This window comes from Diceros bicornis, chromosome 37 (assembly GCF_020826845.1).
Source record: "Diceros bicornis minor isolate mBicDic1 chromosome 37, mDicBic1.mat.cur, whole genome shotgun sequence".
Classification (NCBI taxonomy): Eukaryota; Metazoa; Chordata; class Mammalia; order Perissodactyla; family Rhinocerotidae; genus Diceros; species Diceros bicornis.
The window spans coordinates 23484602-23510969 of NC_080776.1; the positions used below are offsets into that span (position 1 = coordinate 23484602).

General features: G+C 44.1%; 1 protein-coding gene across 12 annotated transcripts in view; it reads left to right on the plus strand.

Annotated features, from left to right (window-relative positions):
* Positions 1-26368, plus strand: part of AGAP1 (ArfGAP with GTPase domain, ankyrin repeat and PH domain 1) — a 561575-nt gene that overhangs the window by 250265 nt on the left and 284942 nt on the right. For all 12 annotated transcript variants that reach the window (XR_009217063.1, XM_058533270.1, XM_058533272.1 and 9 more), the window contains one exon: positions 25675-25802. Coding sequence is in view for 11 of the 12 variants with exons in the window: in XM_058533270.1 (XP_058389253.1) it covers positions 25675-25802 (128 nt within the window). In the remaining variant the exon portion in view is untranslated. The remainder of the gene's footprint in view (positions 1-25674; positions 25803-26368) is intronic.

Genomic DNA, 26368 nt, shown 5'->3' on the forward strand with positions numbered 1-26368 from the left:
CACGTGGCACTGCCCAGTTAGCATGGGTACTGGCCGTAAACTACACGTCCAGCCTACCAGCTGGGTATCTGCCCCAACCAGCCTTTTCAGAACAGGGAAAAACATGGTTAAAATAGTGCAGCTGATTTGGGAACATCTTTAGACCATTAGAAAAATATTTGAGATGAGTCTAGGAGTGGGAACATTGTCTCATCTTAGCTTTATTATATTTTGTGTTTTATCGTTTAGCCTTTCTACCTGTTTCCAAATAGCGTGATGGAAATCGAAACAGATTCATCCAAGGTTTCAAAAACAACTCACAAAACTCAGGTGGAATTATTTCCCTATGCTATTTAGAAGGTAGTTGAAGTAAATGGAACATCCCAAAGCCCAGATGTTTCTTACAACTTTGCTAATGACGAGACAAGCTGAGCCGTTGCTAATGATGTGACATGCTGAGAAATTCAGTTTCTCTTGACGAACTTCCTATTTTAATTCCATAAAGACAGCTGTTATTGAATAGCTACTCGCCGATAGGCACGTGAATTCAATAGATCTCGAATCGTCATCTCCGATGTTGTTGAGTCAATTACCAGGAAGCCGTCACTCCTGGGTGGCCCGTGGATGAACGCTGGGCTGGACGGCAGAGCACTGGGCTGGCTTCCTCTTCATCTTATTGCACATGATGATTGAGCATCTCACTTCCTCAGTTTACCCAGCTGTGAAATGGGGACATTTTCCCATTATTCCTTCCTTCTAGGGGTGCCCACAGTAACTGACGTGTGTCAGTAGCTTGCTCAGAGGACTTGGAAAGAGAATATCTACCTAATCTAAAAGGAGTGGAAGGCCTCGGAAGGCGGTGTGATACAGAACGAAGAGCAGAGTGTTCATCCTGAGATTCATCCGTTGGGCGTAGACGGAAGATGGAGCCGTGTGCAGGCAGGCAGAGGCCGCTCTTGCTCTCCCGTTCTGTCCATAGGGAGGTCTTAGAGCTCTTCTGGGCCTCGTGCTCCTCACCTGTCCAGGAAAGGTGTTCACATGGCTCTGTCTGGTTCCATCTGGTTGTAGGACCAAAAGCACTGTCTTTTGTAACTACCTTTTCCCTCGGTGTTCTGGAAGCAGATTAACCCACTATAAATTCTAATCCTTTTAAATAACAACACTGACTCATTCATTAAAAATGGTTCTCAAGGACCTATTACGTGAAGTGAGTGGTTAATCACACTCTCCCCTGTTACAGTTCCCTGAGCTTGCCCGGGTCGCTGTCTTGGACGACCACAGTTTGTTTATTAATTAACTGAGTGCCCTGGTTTCCTTTCTTGTCCTCGTGCCTAAAAAATAGTAAGTCCTTCTTGAAAATACTACCAAAACTCATTGAAGAGATTTTTCTTTTTTCCGACTTGAAGAGATTTTTCCTCCTGTTTGAAGATGAATATCTCTTTACCTCACCCGCTGATCAATTCAACCAGTCTCTTTTTTTCTAGGACCTTTAGCAAAAACAGACGGCATCACGAGATAGTAGTGACTAGTTACTACTTGAACAAAAGCTGCATTCCTTGTCTTGTTCACATTGACGTACCTTCCTGCAATTAAATATCCAGATCCGTGAGCATGTTTGTATTAAGTCTTGAAAAGAAAATTCAAATAATAGATACTTTTTCTCTGGATGTTAAGACATTTTCCCCTCCAAATATGGCGTACGTCTCATTAAGAACCCTGGTCTGGAAAATCCATAAAACAGGAACACTAGCTGCCCCGTCATCCACAGCCATTTTCAGAGTCCTTGGTGTTATCATCTCCGTTCTCTGGATGAGAAGACAGAGGTTTCTGCAGAGGAACAGGGAGGTCCTGTAACTAAATGGTGCTGCCAAGACGTGAACACCGTTCCTTCCAGTTTTTCAAAGGACCGTATCTGTGGGGTCGAGGGCCTTCCCCCATTGCTGTGGTCAGTCTCCCCAGATCAGCGTGGATTTGGGCACGACAAGCAGGCTCATGGGAAGATAAGACTCAAAAATCAAAACCTTCGAATGTACAGCCTAAAGATTGCTGATCGTGAAGCGATCAAGGGTTGAGAAATGTAGCATTTAAAATGGAAATGGCGCCAGTGCTCTGAAGTAGAGCTCAGTTTAAATGCAGTAATTAAAATAGTTGTTTGGCTGCTCCCAATTACCTTTGCTACAGCAGGCCGCCTTTATCTTTATGGTGGTACTTTGATTCCAATCAGAGCTCTCAAATGAACTTATTTTGGTATTTTCAGTGAAGTCTCAGAGTAGAAAACAGATGTAGTTCTAAAGTAATTACCCACCGTTTTTCATCCCATGAAAGAGAATTAAAATGAGAGAGCCGCGTGTGCAATGGGAGAAAAATCCTAATGAGATGAGCCGCGTGGTGGGGCAGTTCTGCACCCATCCACTGCCTCGTGTCTCCTGGGCTAGTCACAAAAACGAGGCCACCAGCGCCTTGATGGGGCTGCAGTTTATGTGCAACAGTGTCAAACTGGGAAAATTCAGTGCTTCCTTCTGAGAGTCAAATTCGTTTTTTTAGGGAAAGGATTCCCTTGTAAATTTTGGGAAAGATTGAGAAGAAGTCCAATAGTCATGATAAAAATAAGAAGACTGCTGGGTAGCAGGCTACTACTGGAGGGAGTCTTGGAGGCTGTCTAGTTGGCCAGCGGCCTCGTGGTACCAACAGGGAGGTGCAGAGCGGGGTGTGGGAGCCCACAGGTCCCAGCTGGTGTCCAAGGATGGACAGTGAAGGATGGTGACCCAGCATAAACACTCCTCATCCCAAACTGCAAACACCCACTGCTGGGCAGAGTGTTGTGGGATGGGTCTCCCTCAACGGGAGGAGATTTGCATTGATGTCGCCTTTGTTTGGTGTCCTGATGACTGAAATAACTGTCAAGAATACAGCAACTAGAAGGATGTGCAACTATGAGAGACAACTATCTACTGGGGCTTTGGGGGAAAAAAAAGGAAGAGGATTGGCAATAGATGTTAGCTCAGAGCCGGTCTTCCTCAGCAAAAAGAGGAGGATTAGCATGGATGTTAGCTCAGGGCTGATCTTCCTCACAAAAAATAAAGAAATTTTAAAAAAATAAATGAAATAACTGTCAAGAATTTTAAGCCAGCAGATGAAAGTTTGCTAGGAGAAGAATAAAAACTGTTCTCTGCCATCACGGATGTAATGACATTCTTTCCATTGAAAGCGGAAAAGCAGCATCCTCAGGGCCTTGTTACAGAATGGGGTGAGTCTCCAAAGAAGGCTTCATCAACTGTACCTCCCTCTGCCGCCATCCACCAGATTCCTCCATCGGTAAGGAGGTAAATGCTTGTTAATTTATGACGCTGAGAGTGGCAGTCCTTCCCCCCAAGACTGAAGTGGTGAAACCAGTGTGTTCCCGTGCACTCTCCAACTTACTGACTGCACTCGGCTGGTCTGCGCTTTCCCTGGGGGTCTAGGGGATGCAAGAGCCTTTCCTTTGTCTGTAATTCTACATCCGTGCAATTCATCAATAAATTAGTCTCCTGGAAGTATTGGAAAGATAGAAAAGTGTTGGAAATGAATTTGGAGGATTTGCGACATCCTTTTTTCCACGAGATGCCCTCCTACAGTGTTGACAGCACAATGTGATGTGAAGGCAGCCTGTTGATTCCTTGGAAGCGTTTAGGTTTCCCAGAGCCTGGGATTGCTGCGTGCCTCTGCCGACTCCTGTCCTTCAGCAGTTCTTGTACAGTATTTTCTCAGTTTCACAGAAAAGCACAGACATCGGGCATCATACTGCTGGGGAGACTGTGTCTTGTTTCATTTTGAATACATACTAGATGCGAGACCCTCTGTAGAAATGCTTTTCCTTTAATAAGCTAGATCTACGAGGGTGAGAAGTGGATCTGTGTCAAAACTTTGGTCACAGTGTCTGGCATGTGGTGAATTCTGCATTCAATGAATAAGGGGAATGACGAGGAGGAATGTGGGGCTGGTTTGTAAGCATTGTGCAGTGATGGTCGTGCCTCCAGCCCATGGGCCTCTCCCCCACTGCCCTCTCAGAAGTCGCGGCCTCCTCACTCCTCACCAGACCGTTCACCAGCGTCCCACCTTCTGAATCCAACCAGCTGATCCTGTTCCCAGTCTCTGTGGTGCTGTCTTCTGTGCTCGTGCCTAGAATAAACTCAGATATGATTCTTTGCTGCACAGAAGCCGTTGGTGACTCCCTAGCAACCACCACGGTGATTTCCAAACTTGATTGTGCCATGAGCCCCTCTCGGGAGGGGTTTCCCAGGTTGAAGGCCAGTGTGCAAGGTGATGATGATGAGGGGATTCCTGACTGCAGCGCCTCCACCCTGATAAGCCTCGTTCACTCATTCAGCAGCTCTGTATGGACTATGCAGAGCCCCCCGTGTGCCAGCCTGTGCCCGCCGTGGGAGTGCAGCAGGAGCGAGATGCTGAAAGTCCTCCCTATCGGGGTTGACAGGCGCCTGCCTCCTCTCCTCTCCCTCTCTTTGCACACCTGTGCTCCAGGTACGCTGAGCTGCCATGTCCTTGCCTTCACCTAGGATGCTACTCCACGAGCGAAGTCCTCCAGGTGCCTCTGACGTTGGTACCCAGCTCATAACCCCTTTTCTTTGCCCAGACCTCTGTGTTCTCCACTGAACTGGGAGCAGTTTCAGAGCAGAGGAGACTGGACCCAGCTCATCTTTGCTCCACTTTGCGGTGCCCAGTCCCCAGCATCCGGTGAGTTCTCAGCACATTTTATGATATAAGTGTCTGCTCGCTGATGAGGATGGCCTGGATCCTGTAGGGAAACAAGGAAGTCAAGACAGAAGTGATTTCCTGAACCATTCCGAGCTGGAGAGATGAACCGAGCAGATGTGGGACAAACGTCAGAAAAACGCCCACGGTGGGCATCCTCACCTCCTTCCTTGTTATCAGTAGATTCCCTTGCTTCTGTCTTTGGGGACAAATGGAAGCCACTGTTTCAGATGAGAAGCCCTCTCAGTCTCCACTTCAGCCCCCATAGCGCCCCATGCTGGTTGAACCTCTTTGCCCTCTGATGGAGTTGAGGACGAGTTCTCCCGCCCCCAGCACCCTGTGCCCACCTCCAGGCACATCTCGGAATCCGACACTGGTCATTGATATTCTCCACCATGTCATCTGAGCATGCCCAGTCCTCTCCCACACATAGGTGCACACATGCAAACCCTTCCTTGAGTGTTACCAATGGCGTAGAGGCTGTGTGGGAAAATGTCCTTATTTCGAGAAGGAACATGTTGAAATATTAAGGGCTGAAGTGAAAAGATGTCTGTGACTTAACAGGTTCACTTAGCGCTTACGGAGATAAATAGGGCAAAATCTTTGCATTTGTTGGATGTAGGTGGTGGGTTTATAGGTGTTCCTTGTACTATTTGTTAAATTTTTCCATATGCTTGAAAGTGTTTGCAATAAAATGTTTTTTTTTGGGGGGGGGGAGAGGGGGTTTCCAGGACCCCTCCTGGCTCTGTCCTGGGCTTCCTCTTCACTCTTTCCCCTCTGATCTAGGCAGTGTCTTCTGCATGTTTCACCAAGGCTTCCGGATCTCTGCCAGCTGAGCGCTCTGCAGTGAGCCTGAGATGTGTTCATCAGCTGTCTACTTGACAGCTCCTCTTGGGTATCTTAGAGGCACCTCAACCTCAATATGTGCCCTTCCATCCTGGGGTCCCAGCACACCTGACTCATTGTTCAGGTTAGACAGCTGGGCACGTTCTGACCCCTCTCTCGGCCTTCTTCCCCGTGTCCACTGGTTCTCAAGTTCTGTTGGTTTAGCCACATGGCTCTCTGGTCACGCGTCTCGTATGACCACCACTGCCAGTGCCCTGGCCCGAGCCACCATCCCTCCCACTGAGATTCGTTTCTGCACTTTCCACTTTGTAGGTGCCCCTTCATTTCCCCCTCCAGTCGTTCTCCTAATGTGCCCAGAGGGGCTTTTTAATTCAAGTCTGATCAGACGGCGCCACCTAATGTCTTTCCAAGACTCTGTGCTGTGCTCGCGGTGGAGGCCCCAGTCTAAGCCCTGAGACTGTGTCCCCACCACACCCGCCTGGCCACCCCTCAGTTCTCAGCATCCGTGTTCTCCTTCCTGCTCCGTGCTCCTGCCTCATTCCCCAGGCTCCTTACTTTCTTTTCATCCGTGAGGTCCGGGCGTCAGGGCCACCCTCTCAGGAGAGCGCTCCTTCCCTGCTCTCCCCCCAAGTTCACTTCTTAGATCGGAACCCTGAACTCAGGCTGCCCCGCCAACTGCCGTGCTGCTGTGGGACCCAGGGCAGGGTGCAGGGCCCTCAGCTGCTAAACGGCCGACAGCAGAGCACCTGCTGTGAATTAGTCGTGGCAGAACGCTCAGAGCAGGTCCCGACAAAGGAGGGAGACTCAACAAGCTTAGGGATGAAGATGATCTGTTTAATGTTCATGTTCCCCGCCTGGGCTGAAGCCCCTGAGAGCAGGGACCGAGTCTAGACTCAAATCAGTGTCCTCAGCACCATGTCATCTTCACCTTCATCATCACTGGCACCATGGTGGTCCTGCATGAGGCTGGCACGTTCCCTGTACTTTGTGTTGATCAAATGATTTATTCCTCACACCGCCCCACTCCATGAGGCATATACAGATAATGAAACCGAGGCACGGAACAGCGAGGTCACATGCCAACGATCCCGCAGGTCATGACTTGCAGAGCTGAGCTAGGAACCCAGGCAGGCCAGCTGTGGCACTGTGTGCTTCCCTGTTGCACTTACCACCTTTGCTAGGTGATGGATAAACGTGTACCAGAAATCTAAGTGGTGTTGTCAGCAAAGCAGCAAAGAATCCTCAGGAACTTGAGAAATCGTCACTAGAGGACTTGAATAAGTCCTTATAGAAATTATTATAGAAATATTCCTTATAGAAATATTGATGAATTGAATTGTTTTCTTAAATAACAGATTTCCTGAGATACAATTCACATATCATCAAAGTTACCTATCTAATTTTGATTTTAAGGTGTGTTTGTGGCCTGGCCTTTTGCCTCAACTCTTGGGGTGTTTGTAATCTGAAAACAAATCGTGGTTAATATCGTCTACTTTTCATACCATATGAAGTATTTCTCATCCTGCTTATTCTCCTGAAACTCTTTAAATAGGATATTTGGCTGCCTTAGAATATGTCAAAACTCAGGACGTTGGTGGTGGTTCTCATAAATATTTCAGGCCCAGGACCCAAGCTGCTCAGAAAGGTTGGGTAAGTTACAGCGGCGCCACTAGATGGCAGTGCAGTCACGGCTAGGGAGGCCGAGCCCGTGGTTTCCTTCAGGTGAGCTCATCAACCCACGAGCTGTAAGACTGAAGGTGGTAGGTTAATGTGCCACATCAATTTTAATTTGAAAGATACAATTAATTAAATTAGGCATAAAGTGGATGTGATAGAAAACTGGAAGCTCATGGCAGAAGCTCAGGTAGCTATGAAACAGCACAGCCCAAAGTTCCCATCCCTCATGCTGCTTTGTGACACAAAGGGGCAAAATCCTCACCAACTCAACTGAGTGTACAGTTTGTAAAGTTTCTACCTTATAGAAAAATACTATGTAGTTTGTAGTTTAAGGACAGGACTACACAATCTCATTAGAGAAAGCTTGATAAAGCTGTTCACGTGAGGCTCAGAATCATGGTATCAACACATTAGCCTAAAAAGTTATCTGAAAAAGAAGGTACCACGTTCCTCTGGGGGGCTGTCCCTCCCCACCCGCAGGTCTACCATCTCTTGATAGAGTTGTGCCCAATTTTCTTTCAAGAAGATAGTGTTTTTTTTTTACAGCTTTAAAAAATAAGTTGAGGAATTTAGGTCTAAAAAAAAATTAATAGCTACAGGTAACCGCAAAAAATGTTATTGGCAGATGCAGCAAAAAATATATTTCTGCAGAAAATTGGATTTTGCACATAAAACTTAGTAATCCTAATAAAGACAGGTCATTACCAGTTTTAAGCCAAATAAGCAAACTCAAAGAGATGTGCTGTCAGTGTGAATCTCGATGGTTTTTTATTTTTTTTGCCAAGTGTAAATCAGCTTTAGTATAGCGAGCATACCATGGATTTGCTCAAATCATTCCTGCCCCTTCCGATGGAGGGTAAAGTTGCCTGTGCTGAATAATTTACAGTCCTGTGGCAAGGTATGTTTATATTTAAGCTGTGCAACGGTGTAGCTAATGAGAAAGATAAGAATTTATAGTCCTCGGTGATTGATAGGATTACTGCCTCGGCATTAATTGAAATCAGAGGGATCACAGCTGTGGGCTGAAGTTCGGGAAAAAATTACTTCAAGTAAAAGAAAACTTTGAGATTTGCATCTGAACATTTTAAAGATCATTTTCCTGCTGACAGTATGGCTGGTGGTAGAAACAGTTGCTCCTTGCCAGGGCCTGGGTAATTACACGGAGATAATGATGGTATTTATTCTGTAACCTCCCTATGGTAGGTGGTTATAAGTGTGGAAAAAATTAAATACTGTGGAGTTTTTTAAATGGCTCTAAAATTTTACATGTATAATAATAAAATTCTCTGTGGCTACTCTTTGCTAAATATTCTCTGGACTATTTAAGACATTGACAAAAAAAAAAAACTCACACTAATAATGGCAGAGGCAAGCCTGTGATATTAGTCATTGCCTTAAAATTTCCACTGATGGTGTTTAATCCGGGTATGCCTGAAGTAATCTCATAGACTTGTCTCTACCTGTCATTTTTAAATGTACCATTCTTGTTGAAGCTCAGTCTTGTGAAAATGTCTAAATTTTCCCATTAAGTGCTTAAAAAGTAATAAAACTAAAGTCATTAGACTTCACTCATCAGAGCCGTATCAGGAGAAATATTCTTTGGTGCCATAAATCTGATCAAGGGTTCGACATTCATATCCTTTGGATTCATTCCCTGGAAATGGACGTTTGAAGGTAAATTGCTTGAGTAGGGCAGTTTAAATTTTTAATACAATCTTATTGTAACTGTTAGCAAATGATTAAAGTGCAAAGGGGCCGTATATGTTTGGTAAGATTTATAATAAGCGCTCTATGATACCTTTTCTATGCTGAGTTATAGATGTTATAACAGTTAAATGCTTATAAAGGCTACAAAGGCACCGACGTAGAGTCGAGTCTTCGTTGGAGACTAAATCATGCTTTCCAAATGCAGGCGTCTTTTCAGCGGACACTTGTTAATTCCTGTGTTAACAGTCTCTTAGGCACCTAGAAACTTTAATAGGCCAGGCAGTACCCAGGGCTGCCTTGAGCCACTGCACAGCCAACTGATGCTGTTTTGAAAAACACACAGCTGGCAAATTACTGTTCCCATCACTGATTTGCTTTTTAGGGATGTAAATGAATCTTCTCATCAGAGGTAGTCTTCTCTAATGGAATGCCTCCAGTTTATAAGGAGTTCCAGCGTTCCTTTTGTGGGATCAAGGATGGTTAGAGCTACATGTTCGTGAGTCGTGGCGGCTCTGATACTCCCCTTACCTGTTAGACCCCGTGACACAGTATGACTCCTTGACTGTCTACTGTTCAGCTGCTGCTGTTGGTGGATTTGCTGTTTTAAAGCCTATGGCTGGACAGCAGGACTAGCTCTTCCTCGAGGGGCCAGCTGCAGCCCAGGAGAGGCACAGATAGACCTGGGCAGGGTGCCCTCCTGGACAGAGGCTGCTGTGCAAGGTGCAGAGCATTGAGACCATTGTCTTCTGCTTCATACACGTTTGATTTGAAGCCTTTGTTGGGTGGATTTTTAATACATTTGAATTTTAGTACATTTAGCTACTATGCCCTTGCTACTCTATCTCATTCTTTGTATTTTTTCCCGTCAAAAGAGAAATCTGTTTTAAAGACAAAGGCAATACTTTTATCATCTTTTCTCATTTATATCTTTTTGGAGGAAGGAAGTAAATAAATACCCAGATTCTCTGAAGTTTCTTTGACAATGTCATCATTGAGCGTATTAAATTCCCTGGTCTGTAATTTGCCTTTTACTTATGTGTCTCATCCACAGATGTATTTTGAGTGTCTGCAATGAAGAAAGAGCGTTCCTTTCAAATTACTGTCTCTAATTCTTGAGATAGATGCTAATGATTTGGGTTATTAACTAACATAAATTTGAGTTCTTTTTATCTATCCATGTTGGGCTTTTTTTCCTCAAAATGAATTCCCAATGGCTTCACTAGAAAAGCTTATATGTAAACACATATATTGTTAGTAGATCAATGTGGTGTGCAGGAATATCAGTGGAAGAGCCGCAGACTCCAGAAGAAAAATCCTTCTTTGAATAATTGAATAAAAGTCACAATCCGCTCCTTCTTTCTCTTTAAGTATCACCCTTGAGTGGTGTTGAAGTAGCATATTGTGTGTTTAATTTTCACAGTGTTCGACTTTGTGATAAACCTAGTATTCTAGTAACGTGTTGAAGGTGAGGTGTGCCTTTTGCTTGTGTTCTCAAGAGTAGCTGGGCATCCTGCAGCCGTAGAACAGGCCTCAGATAGGACGTGGTGTCTTCAGCTGTAAGTGCAATAAATTGTGTGATTTTTTTTTTTTTTGAGTTTTTAACCTTAAACTGTCAGGATACAAATGATAACTTTTTGTGACCTCTTGTGGGGTGTGTGTGGGGGTTGAGGTATGAGAATCTAGTCTATGATTCTGTGACTTGTTTTCAAAGTATCCACCATGGATTTTTTTTTTTAATACCATTTTTCTCAGCGAGTTTGAACCATGATGTCACCAAGGACAACATTTCTCAGTTTTTGTTAATGAAAGATATTTTCTGAGAGTGGATTAAAATGAGACTCTTGAGTAAAGAAGAAAGGGTTTTGAACTTACGGTCTAAAGAATCATTGTAACCTTTTGTCCACAGCTAACACCTATAGCCCAGGTCAAATAAATTTAGAAATAGATTTAATGTTCTGAAAACATGGGCACTTTGTTCATTGCTCATTTTGGCGGGAGCAGAGGAGTTAGTGATAATTAGGTGTTATTTTCTTAGGAATAGGAAATCACCATCTTCTCGTAGGGACTTGTTAAGAAGGCAGTGAAGGGCAGTTGTGTTTCACTGGGAAGAGGAAAAGACTGTCATGTCTCTCTCATCCTGTGATTCTAGTGTCTTGATATGCCAGTGATGAAGTTAGTTTGAAAGCTTGTTATGGATGTATCTACAAAAAACGTGATGTTGAGTGAAAAGAGGCATAAGTACCAAAGAGAGCAAAATGAATGATTCCATTGTATGAAGTTCTACAACAGGCAAAACTAATCTGTGAAAAATCAGAAGAGTGGATTCAAGGAAGTGAAGGTGAGGGAATGACTGAGGTAAGAGAGGAGGACACAAGGGAACTCCCACAGGGGGATGAAATGTTCTGAATCTTCATAATGATTTGAGTCACGGGACATTTGTCAAAACTCATGGAGTGGTACAACCAGGATTTTTGCATTTTGTGGTATGTACATTTAATCTCAAAAAAGGAACCTTAAATAGTTAATGAATGAGAGTTAATTATGCACATGCTGAAACATGTAGGGATGATGTGAATTGATGTCTGCCACATAATTGAAATGCACCTGAAAATAAGATGGATGGATAAATGGATGGAGATGAATAAAGCAAGAATAGCAACAGGGTACAGTTATAAACTCTAGGTGGTGTGTCAATGGGCTGCACTCAAATTCTTTCCATTTATTGTGCCTTTTAAAAAAATTTGCATTATAAAAATGTTGGGGGAAATCAGAGCAGTTGTTTTTCCATTTAAAATATTGTTGTAGGTATTTTACATTAAAATGGGTCCTGATAAACTGAGTTTAGTGTGAAGTACTTTCTCACTCACAGGTGGGTGTGCAGTATTATTATGAGCTCTGGTTTTTTTAAAAGGAGGCTTTCCAGAATGAAAATGCGTGCGAGATTCTGTTAAGAATTTCAATAATTTGCAGAAACTGGCGGTAACAGACAGGAATAGCTCGACGTCCTCCCATTACTAAATCACAGCAGATTACAAATTCAAAATCAATCTGTATTCTCTGCTGAACTCTAATTAACACTTACCCGTTATTAGTCACAAATGTGAGATCTTGATCGGCAATGACCTCAGGTATTCTAAATGTAAATAAAATTAGATTTAGGTGCCTTTTAATTACCTGAGGTGCTGTGAGTAATTACAGTGGCAATTGATAAACTTAATTTCTTGTTAAGGAAAAAAAAAACTTACAAAAAGTTTCTCTACACTGTATACTTAACTCTTCAGTAACCACGATCTATGGAAAAGAATTATTTAGAATTCCACGTTAATTATATAGAATTATATATCATTTCTTTATTTGGGCCCTCCACTTCATATAACTTAAATACCTGCTATTGCCATAATGTCACAAAAAGCAAAACTTCCCCAAAGGAATCTTATGTATTTGAAAAGGTAGGTTTCTGGCTGGTGGAGCCAGTTTAATAATAATAATTGACGGGTGGTGGGGAGAGCATTACAATGACTTAATGCACAAAGCCCTGTCGAAGACCAAGTGGAAATCTGTTTTGTCATCTCATCCTTCTTCCTAATTGCATCGCAATACATTGTATAATTCAACCTGTGTGTCACTGTCGCTTCTCTGAAGGCCTCTCGCACAAGGGGCCACTGCTGCTGGCTCATTATTAACCGAGCCGGAGAGGAGAGGAGTCATCTTCTCAGGTTCCAACCAAGACATCTTCTCTCCCACTTTAAGAAGAAAATGTCTTTTTTATGGAGATGGTTGTAAGGTTAATTATTTCTAGAAATAGGAAAACAGCTTCAGTTGTGACAGATAAGTCCATTTTTCTTGACAGTTAAAAGATATCGGAAGGAGAATGTGCTTGTGACAAATGAGGAGATTAGAGAAGTTTCTGAACTCCCCTTTTTCCTGTAAGTGTTTATATCTTAAAATAGGAAGCAAATTAGACCTGATAAATTTGGCTAAGTCAATATTAACCAAACTATGTTAATTTTTTTTAAAAGAAAACCAGTTCCTCTCCTTAACTGTGATTGTCTCCAAGTTGCTGATTTCGGAATCTCCTTATGGCCTGTGTCTTACATATTCTCTTGTTTGGGGCTCTTTTTGTGTCTTATTCCTCATTTATCTTCATCTCCTCATCTTCCTTTAAATCTTTGTGCAGTTTCTTTAGCTTGAGTCATTTAGCATGAGTCGTTTTGTGCTTTTATCATGTTCTGTGGCATCGCTTCTGTTTTCGTGTTTTAAATCCTTGTTGCAGCCCCAGTTTTCCCCTGACAGTTCTGTCTTTGTAGTAAACAATCTTCCTCCAGAATCAGCACATTTGTTTGCATGTATCCTAGGTCTTGCTCTCACTTTGCTCATAAACTGTGTCGGTATATTTTTTGGCCTGTAATTTGGCCTTTTGAAAAATATTGGATCTCAAAGGTGAGTCCCGTAGCCTTCCCTGGTGAAGAAAGAACAGAGAGGAGCCTCGCCGTGCAGATTGAAGAATTGCCAGGCGAGCCTTCACCTTGAGGGGGTGTCAGAAACGTTTCTGCTCCGGGATCATCAACTTTCTCCGCGAGACAGCTTGATGAGTTGAGAAGAAGTGACAGTTTCATTTTTCCCCTCTTTGTTTAAGCCATTTATCTTTTAGATCCTGGCCTGCCATCTAAATTGTATTGCCAATTTGTTGGAATACTCACTTGCCTTGTCTTGAAAGACGCCGATTTGCATCCAACTTGAGAATAAGTGAGAAAGAAAGTTAATCATCCCTTGGCCCTGTGAACAGATTTGCACTGGGTTTAATTGTAGCATTTGGAGTGTTTGCTAATCAGAGTCTGCATTCAGCTCCACATGAACCTGCATCTTGGTGAGAATATCATAGTGCCCTAGTCTGGAAAGCCTTGTTCTTGGAAAGGTCTTTCATTTATGCGTTTAGCACATCTCTCTACATTTCAGAATAGCCTTAGCTGCTTTTGAACTCAGCTGACTTGTATTAGTGCTTATTTATTCAATCAAGTGGAATAATAATAACGAGTGTTAGGTGGACATTGAATGAAATGATACTCAGCCCTGTAAATCTGACTGCAGCATATTAAGAGAAGAGTAAAGCTCTCTTACTTCTGAGCTGTTGACGTCCTGAAGGAGAAGTCCTGTGTCCATAAGGTCCAAGTGACCAACCGGTGTTCCAGCCCCGTCCAGGTCTCGGCATCTATTAGAGATACCAGCTCCTGCCACCTAGAATCTCATTTTGGTGATGCTCGGAGCTGAACTGCCCCGGGACCCATGGCCCCAGCCTTTTGACCGGTGGTCAACAGCCCCCTGCTCATTTCTCCCAGCTTTTAAATGATCAGACTCGTCACCTTCTCCTGGTTCAGAATTGAGCTAACAGGGGATGCCTTAGCCCTTTGCTGCTGCTTCTGTGGCCCCACACACTGGTTTCCCTTTCATTGGACCGAGCGCTCCTCGTGCGTGATTATTGCCTGCTCCGCAGGCACAATACCTCTCACGTGTTTCGTGCCTCACTCGTCATCCTTCCAAATTTTTCCTGCTTTTAATGATTCTTCAGTGTCTGCTTTATTCATAATTTCTCAATATTTCCCTCTTGAAAATGATCCCTGCTTTGTTTCTATCATGAATACATGCCTTTCTTAGGGCCGCTGTTCATTCTCCCACAGCTCGTCACTCTTATGACGCGCTGGGTGCGGAAGGAGCCGGGGCCTGGAACAGGGTGCTGAATTCTAAGACAGTGAGGAGGGCTAAGAGGGTTTGAGGGTTCTGGGCCAAGACTGATGAGCGCTGCTTCTCGAGACCTTAGTGAAATAAGTCATGGGAAGTTGTGTGAAAGGCTTTTCCATGGGGTGCTCGGACAGGGAGGGCATCAGGTCAGGTGCGTCTGGACCCCCCAATCTCCCCCATCTAGCGGGTGGCCTGGCGCCTTCCAGCTGCTCCATGACCTAATGAAAGAATAAAGAGGGAGGGAAGGAGGCGATAAAAGCATAGTAAAGATGCCTCCCGTGACACAGGAAAGGAAGGAGCAGCCAAATCCACAGAATAAACAGAATGGGCAGTCTTGTGGCCTGAGCAAGAGCATTCTGGGACCCTCCTGGGTCATTGGCATCGATGCTGCACCCTCTGGGTCAGGCATGCCTTACAGGTATCATCCTAACCTCACCTGTGCCCAAGGGGTGTGGCTCACCCCCACATGTGAGTGATTCATCCTAGGGGTGGCAGAGGTGGGTGAGGGGGCAGAGCTGGGGTGCCTCCTTCCTCCTGTTCGTCCCTCCTGAGAGTCACTCCTCAGGTCCTTGGTGCCCGTTCTCGTTGGGAGATCAGAATCCAAGCAGCACAGGCTGGCACAAGTGGTAGCCTGGTGGCTAGGACTGGTCAGGAGCACATGCCCATCCCAGCTTGGTGCCCTGCTTCTCTGGGCATTTGCTGAGCATTGGATTTATGCCAAATGCTGGGTACGATCGTGTCCTTTCTAAACCTCCCATCCTAAGATCCTGGACAGCCAGCCAGAGGCACAGAATATTCTTCAGGCTGGAGACCGACTTGGGTGAACAAAGTCCTTATCCTCAAGTATACTGCAGGTCTGGAGGAGCTGAAGATTTGAAATTGAGGAAGCGTGTAGAGAGGGAATCCAGCCGGGAGCCTGCACGGTTGAGGAGGGAGGACGTGACGAAGCTCTTAGCCGAGCTTGCTGTTGGAGTCAGGAAAGCAGAGAAGGTGTGGCCGAGTGCCGTGCTGAGGGAAGACCAGGCAGCACGTGGCGAGAGGAGGGCAGGGTAGCTGGCGGGTCCCCCAGAATGTCTAGCTCTGACCGTCTGTTGGGCGTCCACTTGGCGCGTGGGGCAGACTGGAGTGTGTGATGCAGTCCTGGAGGAGACTCCTGGCAGTGCTGTTCAAAACGCCTGCCTTCTTCCCCACGTTAGGGGAGCAGTGCTGACTGAAGCAGAGTCGGGCCCCGCAAGCCCCTCATTCAGACTGGCCATAGACAAAACCAGCTGAAGGACGTTTGACAATCCCGTGCTGGGGTGTGTTGAAGCTTATTTTTCAGAGAAGTGAATGTTTGCAGTCCTGTGGGTCTGGACATGGGGATCCTGTGTCCTTTCCTGCCAGCCCAGTGTCTGGGGCGACTGTGGGGCTCAAATGTCCCCGTTGGCAGCTCCACTTAGGGACTCAATATTAAGGGACAATTGTACTGTGAAGAAACGCATTTCCTGCAGGATAATTTGATGTTCCCATTGCCACAGATAATAACTTTCTATCAGAATTGGGTACACGTATAAAAAAACGTTGAATAGACCATATTTGTTTCAGCATGAGGTTTTATTTTAATGTTCTTTCACTTTCTCTGAAAGAGAAAGGGGAATCCAGCTGCCTTGGACATGGTAGAAATTTCCCCTCATTCTAAAATTCTGGAATTAATGTCAGCAGCCATGACTTTGCTCCGTCCTGAAGGTAACTGTTTATTACAGTCGGCATTTAAATCCCCCGATTAATAGGAGCAATTAAACAATAGCTTCATTTCCAGTAAATTAACAACCCTAATAGGTTATTGCGACATAAATGAAGATAAATTTGTTTTAATACAACGAGATAAAAAGAATACAGACAAGAACGGAATCTCAGATGAAGAATTCAGACTTCATGGAAAACTTGAAAGCTTCTTAGAGAAATTAAAGCAAGTTTGGCTTCTTAACCATGGCCTGTCTTGGATTAGAGAATTTTTTTTAATAGAAATGTTGTCATATTTTGTGGTTACGTCCACGTCAGGTAAGTCATCACAGGATTTCTCCCACCAAACCCTTTCTCCTCAAGACCTGCTTGGGGCTCAGGCACACGTGTGGGCAGATGCTCCTTGGCCAGAGCGTCTTACTGGGTTTTTCATTGACATGGAACCAAAAAGAAGGTGCATAGAAGAGCATTTCCTTTTTACACATCCGTAAGTTAATTTTGTGATCTGTTCAGTTACAGGGTACCTTTCCTTCCTTATTAATATTTGTTATAATTAGGAAACTGTTCTGATGGTTCGTAATTTGTTTTGTTGAAACGTGGACGTGATCAGGCCAGGCCTGTTTCTAGAACGATAAACATGGTGTCCGTGGTCTGGCATGGGACAAGTCAGCTTCCAAGAGAACAGTTGCGTGATTTTAAAGGTAGTAACAAAAAAGATGAACGCCTTGCTAGGAGGAGGATAATGAGTTTCTCCTTGTGGGTCACCATGACAACAGGAAGATCTAACATACGTTAAAGAACAGGGTCCAGGCTGTCTTTCTAAAGATCAGCGTACTCAGGCTTTAGGAACCATAACTTAGAGTAGGTTAAATATCCAAATCTGCTTTGAAAGTTTTCAACTATGAGGGTCTAGCTAAAACTGTGTCACTGAGCTTATATCACCTTAGAAGAACTTCTTTTGGTAGCTTTGAATCATCAAATAATCAGCTTAAAGTTCTATACCCTGGCAAAATATTGATCAGGTGAAAGGGCAGAGTAACAGCAGTTTTAGATAGGAGCACCTCAAAACAATATCTATGTCCTCTCTAAGCCGTGGGAGCTGGCTGCTGAGTCTTGACCATGACAGCTCTGTCACAGCCCATCCCCCAGTCCCTTTCTCCAGTGCCCAGATAGAGATGACCTGCAGCTTCCAAACCACACCAGGTGTCCTTCCAAAGCATGGATGTCCTTCCAAACCATACCAGATGTTCCCGAACGGTTTTTTTTTTTTTTTCCCCAAAGCCCCCAGTAGATAGTTGTATGTCATAGTTGCACATCTTTCTAGTTGCTGTATGTGGGACGCAGCCTCAGCATGGCTGGATAAGCGGTGCGTCGGTGCGCGCCCGGGATCCAAACCCGGGCTGCCAGTAGCGGAGCGCGCGCACTTAACCACTAAGCCACAGGGCCAGCCCTCGAACAGTTTTGATGACCCCCGATTGTTTTAAGGATGAAGTCCACACGCATCACTCTTCTTTGCATACCAGATCCTTAGAAATGTGTTTCCTGTTGCCCTTTTAAGCTGCTTCTCCTCCTACTTTCTCATAACCTTCTCACCCATCCCCCTTTTGATCATCTGTTCATTCATTTACCCATTTGTCGAGTTCTTGTTGAGCGTCAGGTACACGTTGGCCCTAGGAAGATAAAGTATGGTGTCTAGCATTTCCAGAATAGTTTGGAGGTCCATGGAATTGGCCCATTGTCTTGGAACGTGAGCTGACTATTTTTTAATTGGCAGCGTGATTTGGCAGGGTCTCCATAGGTGTGTAGGTGCTGGTGGGTTGTGGATCCCTGTGGTTCACTAATAGTCATTAACCATCAAATAACCCAAGAGACCTTCAAGAATGTACCTCTTCCCCTTCCCCCTGTTTCATTTTACTAGTCTTTCTGGTGTAGCTTCCTCTAGGCTCAAAACTTAGATAATATGAAAAATCTAGGAGATGGGTATAGGGTTACCAACAATAGAAAATACACTCCCTTTAACATTCATTAACTTGGAGATTTGTATGGTGAGAAAATTCTACTTCAGATTTCTTTCCGTTCCTAAGTCACAAATTCAGAACTACATAGATAATTTGATAATTAATTTCTTCTTAATTAATAAAGTATTTTAATGATCACTCAACTGTAATTTAAAATGGAGTTGAGACATTAGGGGATCTTTTATTTGTTACTGGAAGATTTACAATCTGTAGTGGTTTTCATTATTTATGGGAGTTCTCTGGGTAAGCCCCCCATGGTCCTAATGGAAGAGCCTTTCAGTGAAATGTGCAATAAATGTTGCCTTTAGGTGGTGGCACCAAAGATAAAAATAAAACATGCCATGACCTCCAACCACCAATCAGGCTTTTAAAATATTTTTGTGGAGTAAAATTAGAGTCTCATGCTAGTTGGTTTTTACAAGTGTGTCTATTATAAACATCTTAAATATTGTTTTATTAGATCTATCATTCATATTTAAATTCCTATCAACACTGCTTACTCAGAGTGTTGTGTGTCTCTCCCCACCCCTACCCCCACCCTGTATTGGCCTCAGCATTCGACACACAGCTTTCCCAGTAGCTGAAGAATCATCATCTTCCTCAAGTTTGGCTTGATTTACACCAAGTTTCCACTTGGCAGCTAATTGTGGCTCTGCGATGTCAGTCACATCTACATCCTTAGCTACGGCCCCACATCTCTCCCCTCCCCACGGGTCATCTCCCCAGCACAGTCTGAGGAGTACATGGGACGCATCTGAGAGCTTACTTATTCCAGAAGAGGCCGCGGTGCTCAGATAGTGGTGCTGACGTAACAGAAGTTGATATTGTAAAGGACGTAATAATGTAGAATTTTAAAAGACAAATCCTTGCAAAGCGAGTTGATTAGTTAAATCTCCTCCATGCGCCAGTGAACTGGGAAGGGGCGGTGAAGGGACAGGCCAGTCTGGGGCCTCGTCAGGAAGCCGCTGGTCACTCGGGGCCTGTGCAGGGAGAGGGTTGGGTTGCAGGATCTGAGTAAATGAGTGAAGAAAGGAGGGTGGGGAAGAAGGAGCATCAAGTGAAGAACCTGAGCGGTTGCCTCAGTGGCCCTCTCTCTGGTGAGAAAATTGGAGCTATTGGCGTGGGAGGCAGAGGGAGCTTGTTGACGTTAGAGACTGGGTCCTACTTCTCTTCCCTGCCTCCTGCCCTCCCTTGGCTGGGCTCATGGTGGCTCTTCCAAAGTTCTCGTTAATTGATTAATTCTAGTAAATCATTTAAACCAGAGGAGATATTCTGCTGATTCAATTTACTAACATTTATTGGACTATGCCAAAAATGTCATCATTGTTAATGAAATAAAAAAGCTTAATTTAAGTGCTTAATTGTGAATGTTGCTGATGCCAGGTGGTGCCACGCAAGAGGAATCTCAGAGACAGCCTCCTGGCCGCTGGAATCTTCCTACTGAGAAAGGTAGAGAACAGGGAGCCCAGAATCTAACGTGAATTATCCCGTGTCTAGTTTGGGATTATTTATTACATAATTGTTCCTATACGGCAGGCACAGGGATTCAAGGCTAAAAAGTAGAGTCATAGCCCTTCAGCGTGGCCCTGACTTTGTGTGCATGTGTGCGTGTGCATGTGCGTGCACGCACATTGTATATGTGTGATGTCTACACGCCCATGCACGTGCAGCAGTGCTTAGTCCAGGTGTGGGTAAAGTACGGGGCCAGCCACGTTATCGCCTGTGGGTATTAGGAGTACCAGACCTCCACTGAGGAATCTGGATGGTTAGAAGAGGAAGGCTCCCTAGGAGAGGTGATGCTCCACATGTGGATTCTGAGAAGGAATTCGCCATGAGGAGAAGGGAGGTGTGTTCTGGGCTGTGGTGGCAACTTGTGTTACTCGCAGGCTTCAGAGAGCACAGCGCATTGTGACAACTGTGGTGAGTTCTGTCTGGCTTGGACGTGGGGCAATGGGTCTGGGGGCGGGCAGTGAGGCTGAGGAGGTGTTCATATTGGGTTTTGAAGGGATCTTTGTCCTCCCTGGGGTTCTCAACCAATTAAGAAATGAGACCAAAGACTTGGGCCCCTGGAAGATCAAATTGTTACTTTTTACTGGTGAAGGTGTACTGGAAAATGGAGCTTTTCTGGGCTTCCTTCTGTGGAAACCGGAAGCAGATAGACTTGCCCATCAGGTTCCAGGCAGTGCGGGAGCCCCACGCCTCCCGCCTGAGCCCTGGGCACACAGGCCGCCCCGGATTGGAAGGAGTGAGAAGGGACAGCTTATTCCAAGCTCATCAGTCATACAAGTCACTTCTCAGTGGGGTCAGGTCTATTTACAGGAGGATTGGTAAAGAATCAGGAGTGTTAGGGCAGTGGGAATCTGTCTCTGTGGAAGGAAGAACAGGAGTGGAGAATCGACCACTCACAAACGTGAAAGAGCCCCATTTTGCTAAGGAATTTCAGTTCTGATGTCTGTATGACGGGGGCTGCTGAATAACCGTAAGCAGAATGCCATGGTGAGATTTGCCTTTGAAAAGGTCGCTGTGCAGTGTGTTCCTTTGGGCTGCAGTGATGGGGGCTGCTTTGAAAGCGACTTCGGTAACAGCCACGGAAGGATGAGATCTTGGGCCAAGGCAGTGGCAGTGAGTTTAAGAGAAATTCTGGTGGTAGAATCAATAATCTGTTTTGTCTCCTCTACCCGCCTGGAGTGGGTAGAGGGGTCGGTGGGACAGTCAACAGAGATAGAAGATCGAGGAGAAGCGGGTTGGTGGGGAGAAGGGGTGAGGCTCGGGTTGGGCCACGTGGACGTGGAGGCATCTCCAGCACGTCAAGGGGAGATGTGGAGTTGGTAATTGGATCTAGGTTCTAGAATGCAGGAAGAATACAAAGCAAGGCTATTTGTATAGATTTGGGAGCCATTGGCGTTGAGGTGGTGGTTGACACGTTAATGTGGAGAGATTGCCTGGGGGAGTGCGTGGAGATTAAAGAGGACTAAGGAAGGAAGCCTGGAAACACCCCCATTGAAGGAGCCAGCGAAGGAGGAGGGAGGAGTTCCAGCCATGGGAGGAAAACCGGGAAAGTTGATGTCACGGAAGGAGGAAAATCTTTCAGGAGAGGAGGGAACCATCAGCAATGCCGAATGCCACCCAGAGGTCAAGTAAGATGCAACCCTGCCTCCGGTTGGTCACCAGTGACCTTGGCAATGGCAAGTTCAGCCAAGGGGATGGAGACAGAGGCCAGGTTGCAATGGTCAGGGGAACAGGGGAGGGGACATCAGGGGGAGTCCACCTGCTCTCAAGAAGGCTGACTGTGGAAATGGAGCTTGGCCAATAGTGTTGGCTGAGCATCTCCTGGGTACCAGTCACCAAGCTGGGTCTCTTTTATCTGCTATCGAAATAAAATTTACAGATTGTGGAGAAAGTGAGGGAATAGGGCAGAAGGAAATACACGGTCCCTGTCCTGGATGTGAAAGAGTCTAGTGGGGGATGCTGGCAGGGAAATGGGGTGTTTCATTGCCATGTGGCAGTGTTGCAAGCAAGTGGGAGCCAGACAGACTGCACTTGAATCCCTGTTCTGCCACCAGCCCCTCTCTGCCCTATTTGCCTCATCTGTGACATAGAAGAATGTGAGGATTAAATGAGTTGTTAGATGGGACTGCCTGGCCTCACAACAATGGTGAGGAAGGTGCCACATAATCACAGAGGGGTGTGAGAGGTGGGGCCTGACTCTCCTCCTATGACCGGACTTTATTCTTTTCCTTGTTTAGTGCGAATGATATAAAAAATAAAGTCAAAGCAGAAATTGAACATTATGCCAGGATTTAATGAAGTCTTATCTGGGAGCTGAGAGTTTTATTTTTACCACTAATAAAAGAATGTCATTTGTCATCGAACCCAATAGAAAGTTTAAATTTGTGGAGAAAGTAAATGTATAACTCACTTTTCTTGTTGCTTAAGTTCTTCAATAAACTTCTTTTTAATTGAAGAATGGAAAAACATATGTCAAAGTATACCTAAGGGTGTGGCTTAAAAAATGATCTCAAAGTCATCACCGAGGTCAAGAAGGGGCCACTGCCAGCCCCCAGAAGCCGTAATTATAGATATGACTGAAGGCACTAATTAAAGAGTATCTTTTATCTATTAGCCAAATAAAATGTCAAAATTCTGGAGGAAATGACTTTAAAACAACACTAAGCATTAGTATTGAAATAGGAGGTTAAGAGCAAATATTTTCAGTACATAATGATGGCACCATGTAAGACTTAAGCATAACTTGTGTCAAAATTGGTCAAGTACATCACCAAAATTGAGAAAACAACATATCTCAATGATAAAGATTCCAGATTCTTTTAAGTAAGCTCTGGTGATTGTGTTTCTGTTTTATTTATTCATCCATTCATTCACATGCGTGTATTTATGTAAAATACGTTAACATGTTCATTTGTTAAATGATCAACTGTAGATAAAATCTCAATAGTGCTAAAAATTGCCCAGCTGGTATAATCTAGGGTAATATTTGTGTTTTAAATCTGTTAATATTTAAATGTTGTAAACATTGTGAGTAGTTAATGATTATAGTTACAAGAGAAAAGAGCCTCCCTCCCCCTGGCATTCCATTTCTTTTGAGTTGTTTTTGGGGAGGGGAGCTCATCCACTCACACAGACCATCCCAGCTCTGCTGTCAGGGGGTTCTTGTGAATTCACCCTGAGTTTTGCCAGGTCATTTGAGGGATGGACCGTGGCACTGTTGTGGGCACCAGTGGTCACTTTAACTTTTGCGCACCCAAACGATTCATCTAGGAAAGCGTTCAAGTGAGCGGCCCAGAGATACCACCCCCAGGTCACGTCCTTAGAACATGACAGCAGTTAGCAAGCTGTGGCTCAGAGAGTAGATTTCTGTTTTCACTATGGAGGAGAGGATAGCCAAGCCTCACAAAACAGTCCCTTCACCTTCTTTCCTCTTCTGGTCTTCTTTCTTAAGTCAGATACGTTCATTGTTTTTCATAAGTTTTTCCCTATTTTTATGGGTTATCCTATGGCTCTAAAGCAGTCTATATATTTTAGAACAAAATATTTGTAAATCATTTCCTTTCCTCCATTTGTGTATGGGGGTAGGAAGGACATAAAAATTATGGGTAAATGGGGAAATAGAACAAATATAAATAAAAGTTCTAGTAAAGTAGGAAAAAAGTGCTACCAGTTATTATAAGTTGTGACTGCATTTTTTGTGTAATTAATGTGGTCGAGCAGTAATTAAATGGACAGAAGAATTTTAGGACCTTACATGTGGCTCATGCTTTGTACAACCCTGTCCATGGTTCCATGAGAAGCTTTATTGTAAAAATACTCTCTTTGCTCATGAACTTGCTCTTTCTAGACTCCAAGTAGGAAGGATGAAACATTCATTTGCATTTGGAGTTTCATAAAATGAGGATTTTAATAACATATTTGACTTATCTTAGAAAGTTTCTCAAATCTCCCCTTAGGGTAGAAAACATTATAGAAATGTCTACAAAACTCTCCAAACAGCCTAGCCCTGTTTAATTCTGAGATTTGTGCGTTTTCTATGAGCTTTAATATCAAAGTCATTGTGGTTATCCAACTGAATAGCAACTCTGAGGCTGGGAGTAAAATAAAAATGCGTTAGCATTAATAATCAAAAACACCCTTTTGCTCTCGACTCTCCACCAAATGAGAAGTGAATTAGCAATCACCCAAACAATCACGATTTTAGGTTAACTTACTTCTGATCTTTGGAATTTCAGTTCACTTATATGACACATATTTTGCAGCCATTGGAATCTGATCTTAGATTTTATTTTTGAATTCACGTAATGATTTTTAAAATGTTCTAATATACGTCTTCAAAGACCCCAGATCAATACGCCAATGGTTTTGAAATGACAGAGTGCCACGATAGTCCTCTGTAATTTAAACATGATTAGCTGATGAAGGTTACGATCAATACAGCACGGGAAGATAAATTAATTGATACCATCCTTTCAGGATGATAAGAGGCCTATTGGGGGTGGGGTGTAACTAATGAAGCTGCTTCTTCATCTCTGTGAGCCATTTTTTATATATTGCATTTTCACTTAATCATATTTATACTATGATTCATTTGCATGAAAGCCATAAGCTGTGGACAGACCAGTTCCTTATTAAAATTGTATTCATTTGGAAAAGAAATTATCTGCGAACACTATCTGTGTTTCTTCTGTATTATAACCTATTGCTGGGGACAGTGACGTGTTACTTAGCAAGGGGTCTTTCAGAATAGCAACTATCTGGGCAAAGACAAGGATTGAATATCATTAAACTTAATTACAGCTAGTCCCCAAAGACACACATCTATTCAAATAAAAGCTGTAGTTATTCTCCTGTAGTGACACCTATTGGTGTAGGAAGTGTTTTCTAATCGTTGACTTCCTTTCCAATTAAATCCAATATGCTTTATCAGTGAGCCTATTTGCCAAGAGAAGTTATGGCTGGTTGAATTTAGATTCGTATTGATCAAGATAAACTTCCAATGTGTGTAGTAATATGTTAAATAAAAAAACTCTTTCATATAATTACATGTCCTTGGATATATAATACAGTAGCTTATAAAGTTAAAAGTAATTGTTTAGGCTGTGCAAAAAAAAAAGATTTTGATTTTCAAGGGAGGTTAGTTAAATTACCCTGTCCTATTTAGGATTATTTTTGCTGCAAGTAACTGGAAAAAATCATATTACTACAATAAGTTAAATAAGATTGGTGTCTATCTTTTTGTTTTATATTCAAGCCTTCTGAGGTGGTCTGTGAAGGCTGCTGAGGTCTTCCACGGAGTCAAAGGTCTGGCTCCTTCATCTCCCGTCCCACCACACGTGGCTTCCATCCCCAAGGTGGCTCCTGGGACTTCAGCTAACATATGTGCATTTTAAGCAGCAAAAACGAAAAAGATATAAGGAAGAAATGGGCCAAGGGCAACTCTCTCAAGGAAGATTCCTGGAAGCTGCCACATGACCCTTCTACTGTCATCCCATTGGCCAGAGCTGGCTTGCATGGCCATATTTGGCTGGGTACCGGGGGACAAACCAGAGGAGGCTTTGGGAAGTGTCGTATTTGTTTCTGGTAGTCGTGTGCCCAACTAAAAAGCAGGAATTCTGTTACTGCGAAAGAAGGGACTAGTGGATTACAGGGACAACCAGCAGTCTCTGCCACGTACCTTATGTTTGGAAACCAGCCTCACGTTGATTTCTTTTGTCTCCCTGTCCGCTAGTTGCCCAGAAGATTGTTGCCACAAGGAAGAAGCAGCAGCTGTCCATAGGACCCTGCAAGTCGCTCCCCAACTCTCCAAGCCACTCGTCTGTGTGTTCCGCACAGGTGTCTGCTGTGCACATAAGCCAGGTACGTTGGGCACGTGGGAAATTGGCCTGAAAGGAACGTCAGAACCAGGGAGAACGTGCCTGTCCAAAGAATGTCCGTAGCCAATTCTAAGGTGGATTTTTTTTTCTTCTTTTCAACTTGGTAAATAATAGCATGTTGGTAATTGACTTAACGTTTCCTTCAGAAACCGCTGTGACCAAGTGGTTTTTATGGGAATCATTCTTTAATGTTCCCGTCTTCGTACTGCCTGTGTTATGAGGCATGCTGGCTCAAGCAGAGAAGCCAGGTGTGGGCTGCTGTCTTTGCTGTTGATTTCAATCACCCTGCGTTGGTCCTGGTTCTCGTCTGCTTATGGGTTGAACAGTTGTGGGTAAATCTCAGTGGCTGATCCCACTATCTGCTTCAATTTGGGAGCAGCCCTCAATTATAAGTACCCTCTCCCTTAGGCCCTGTAGAAACTACTGTCTTTCCATAGCAACATTTTGCTAAATTATTTACTTGGAAGCAAACAAAATAATTGTCACTTTGAAGAACCGAGCCCAAAGCCTGTTAAGGAAACTGTTGACTTGGTTTTGCCTGGACTTGTG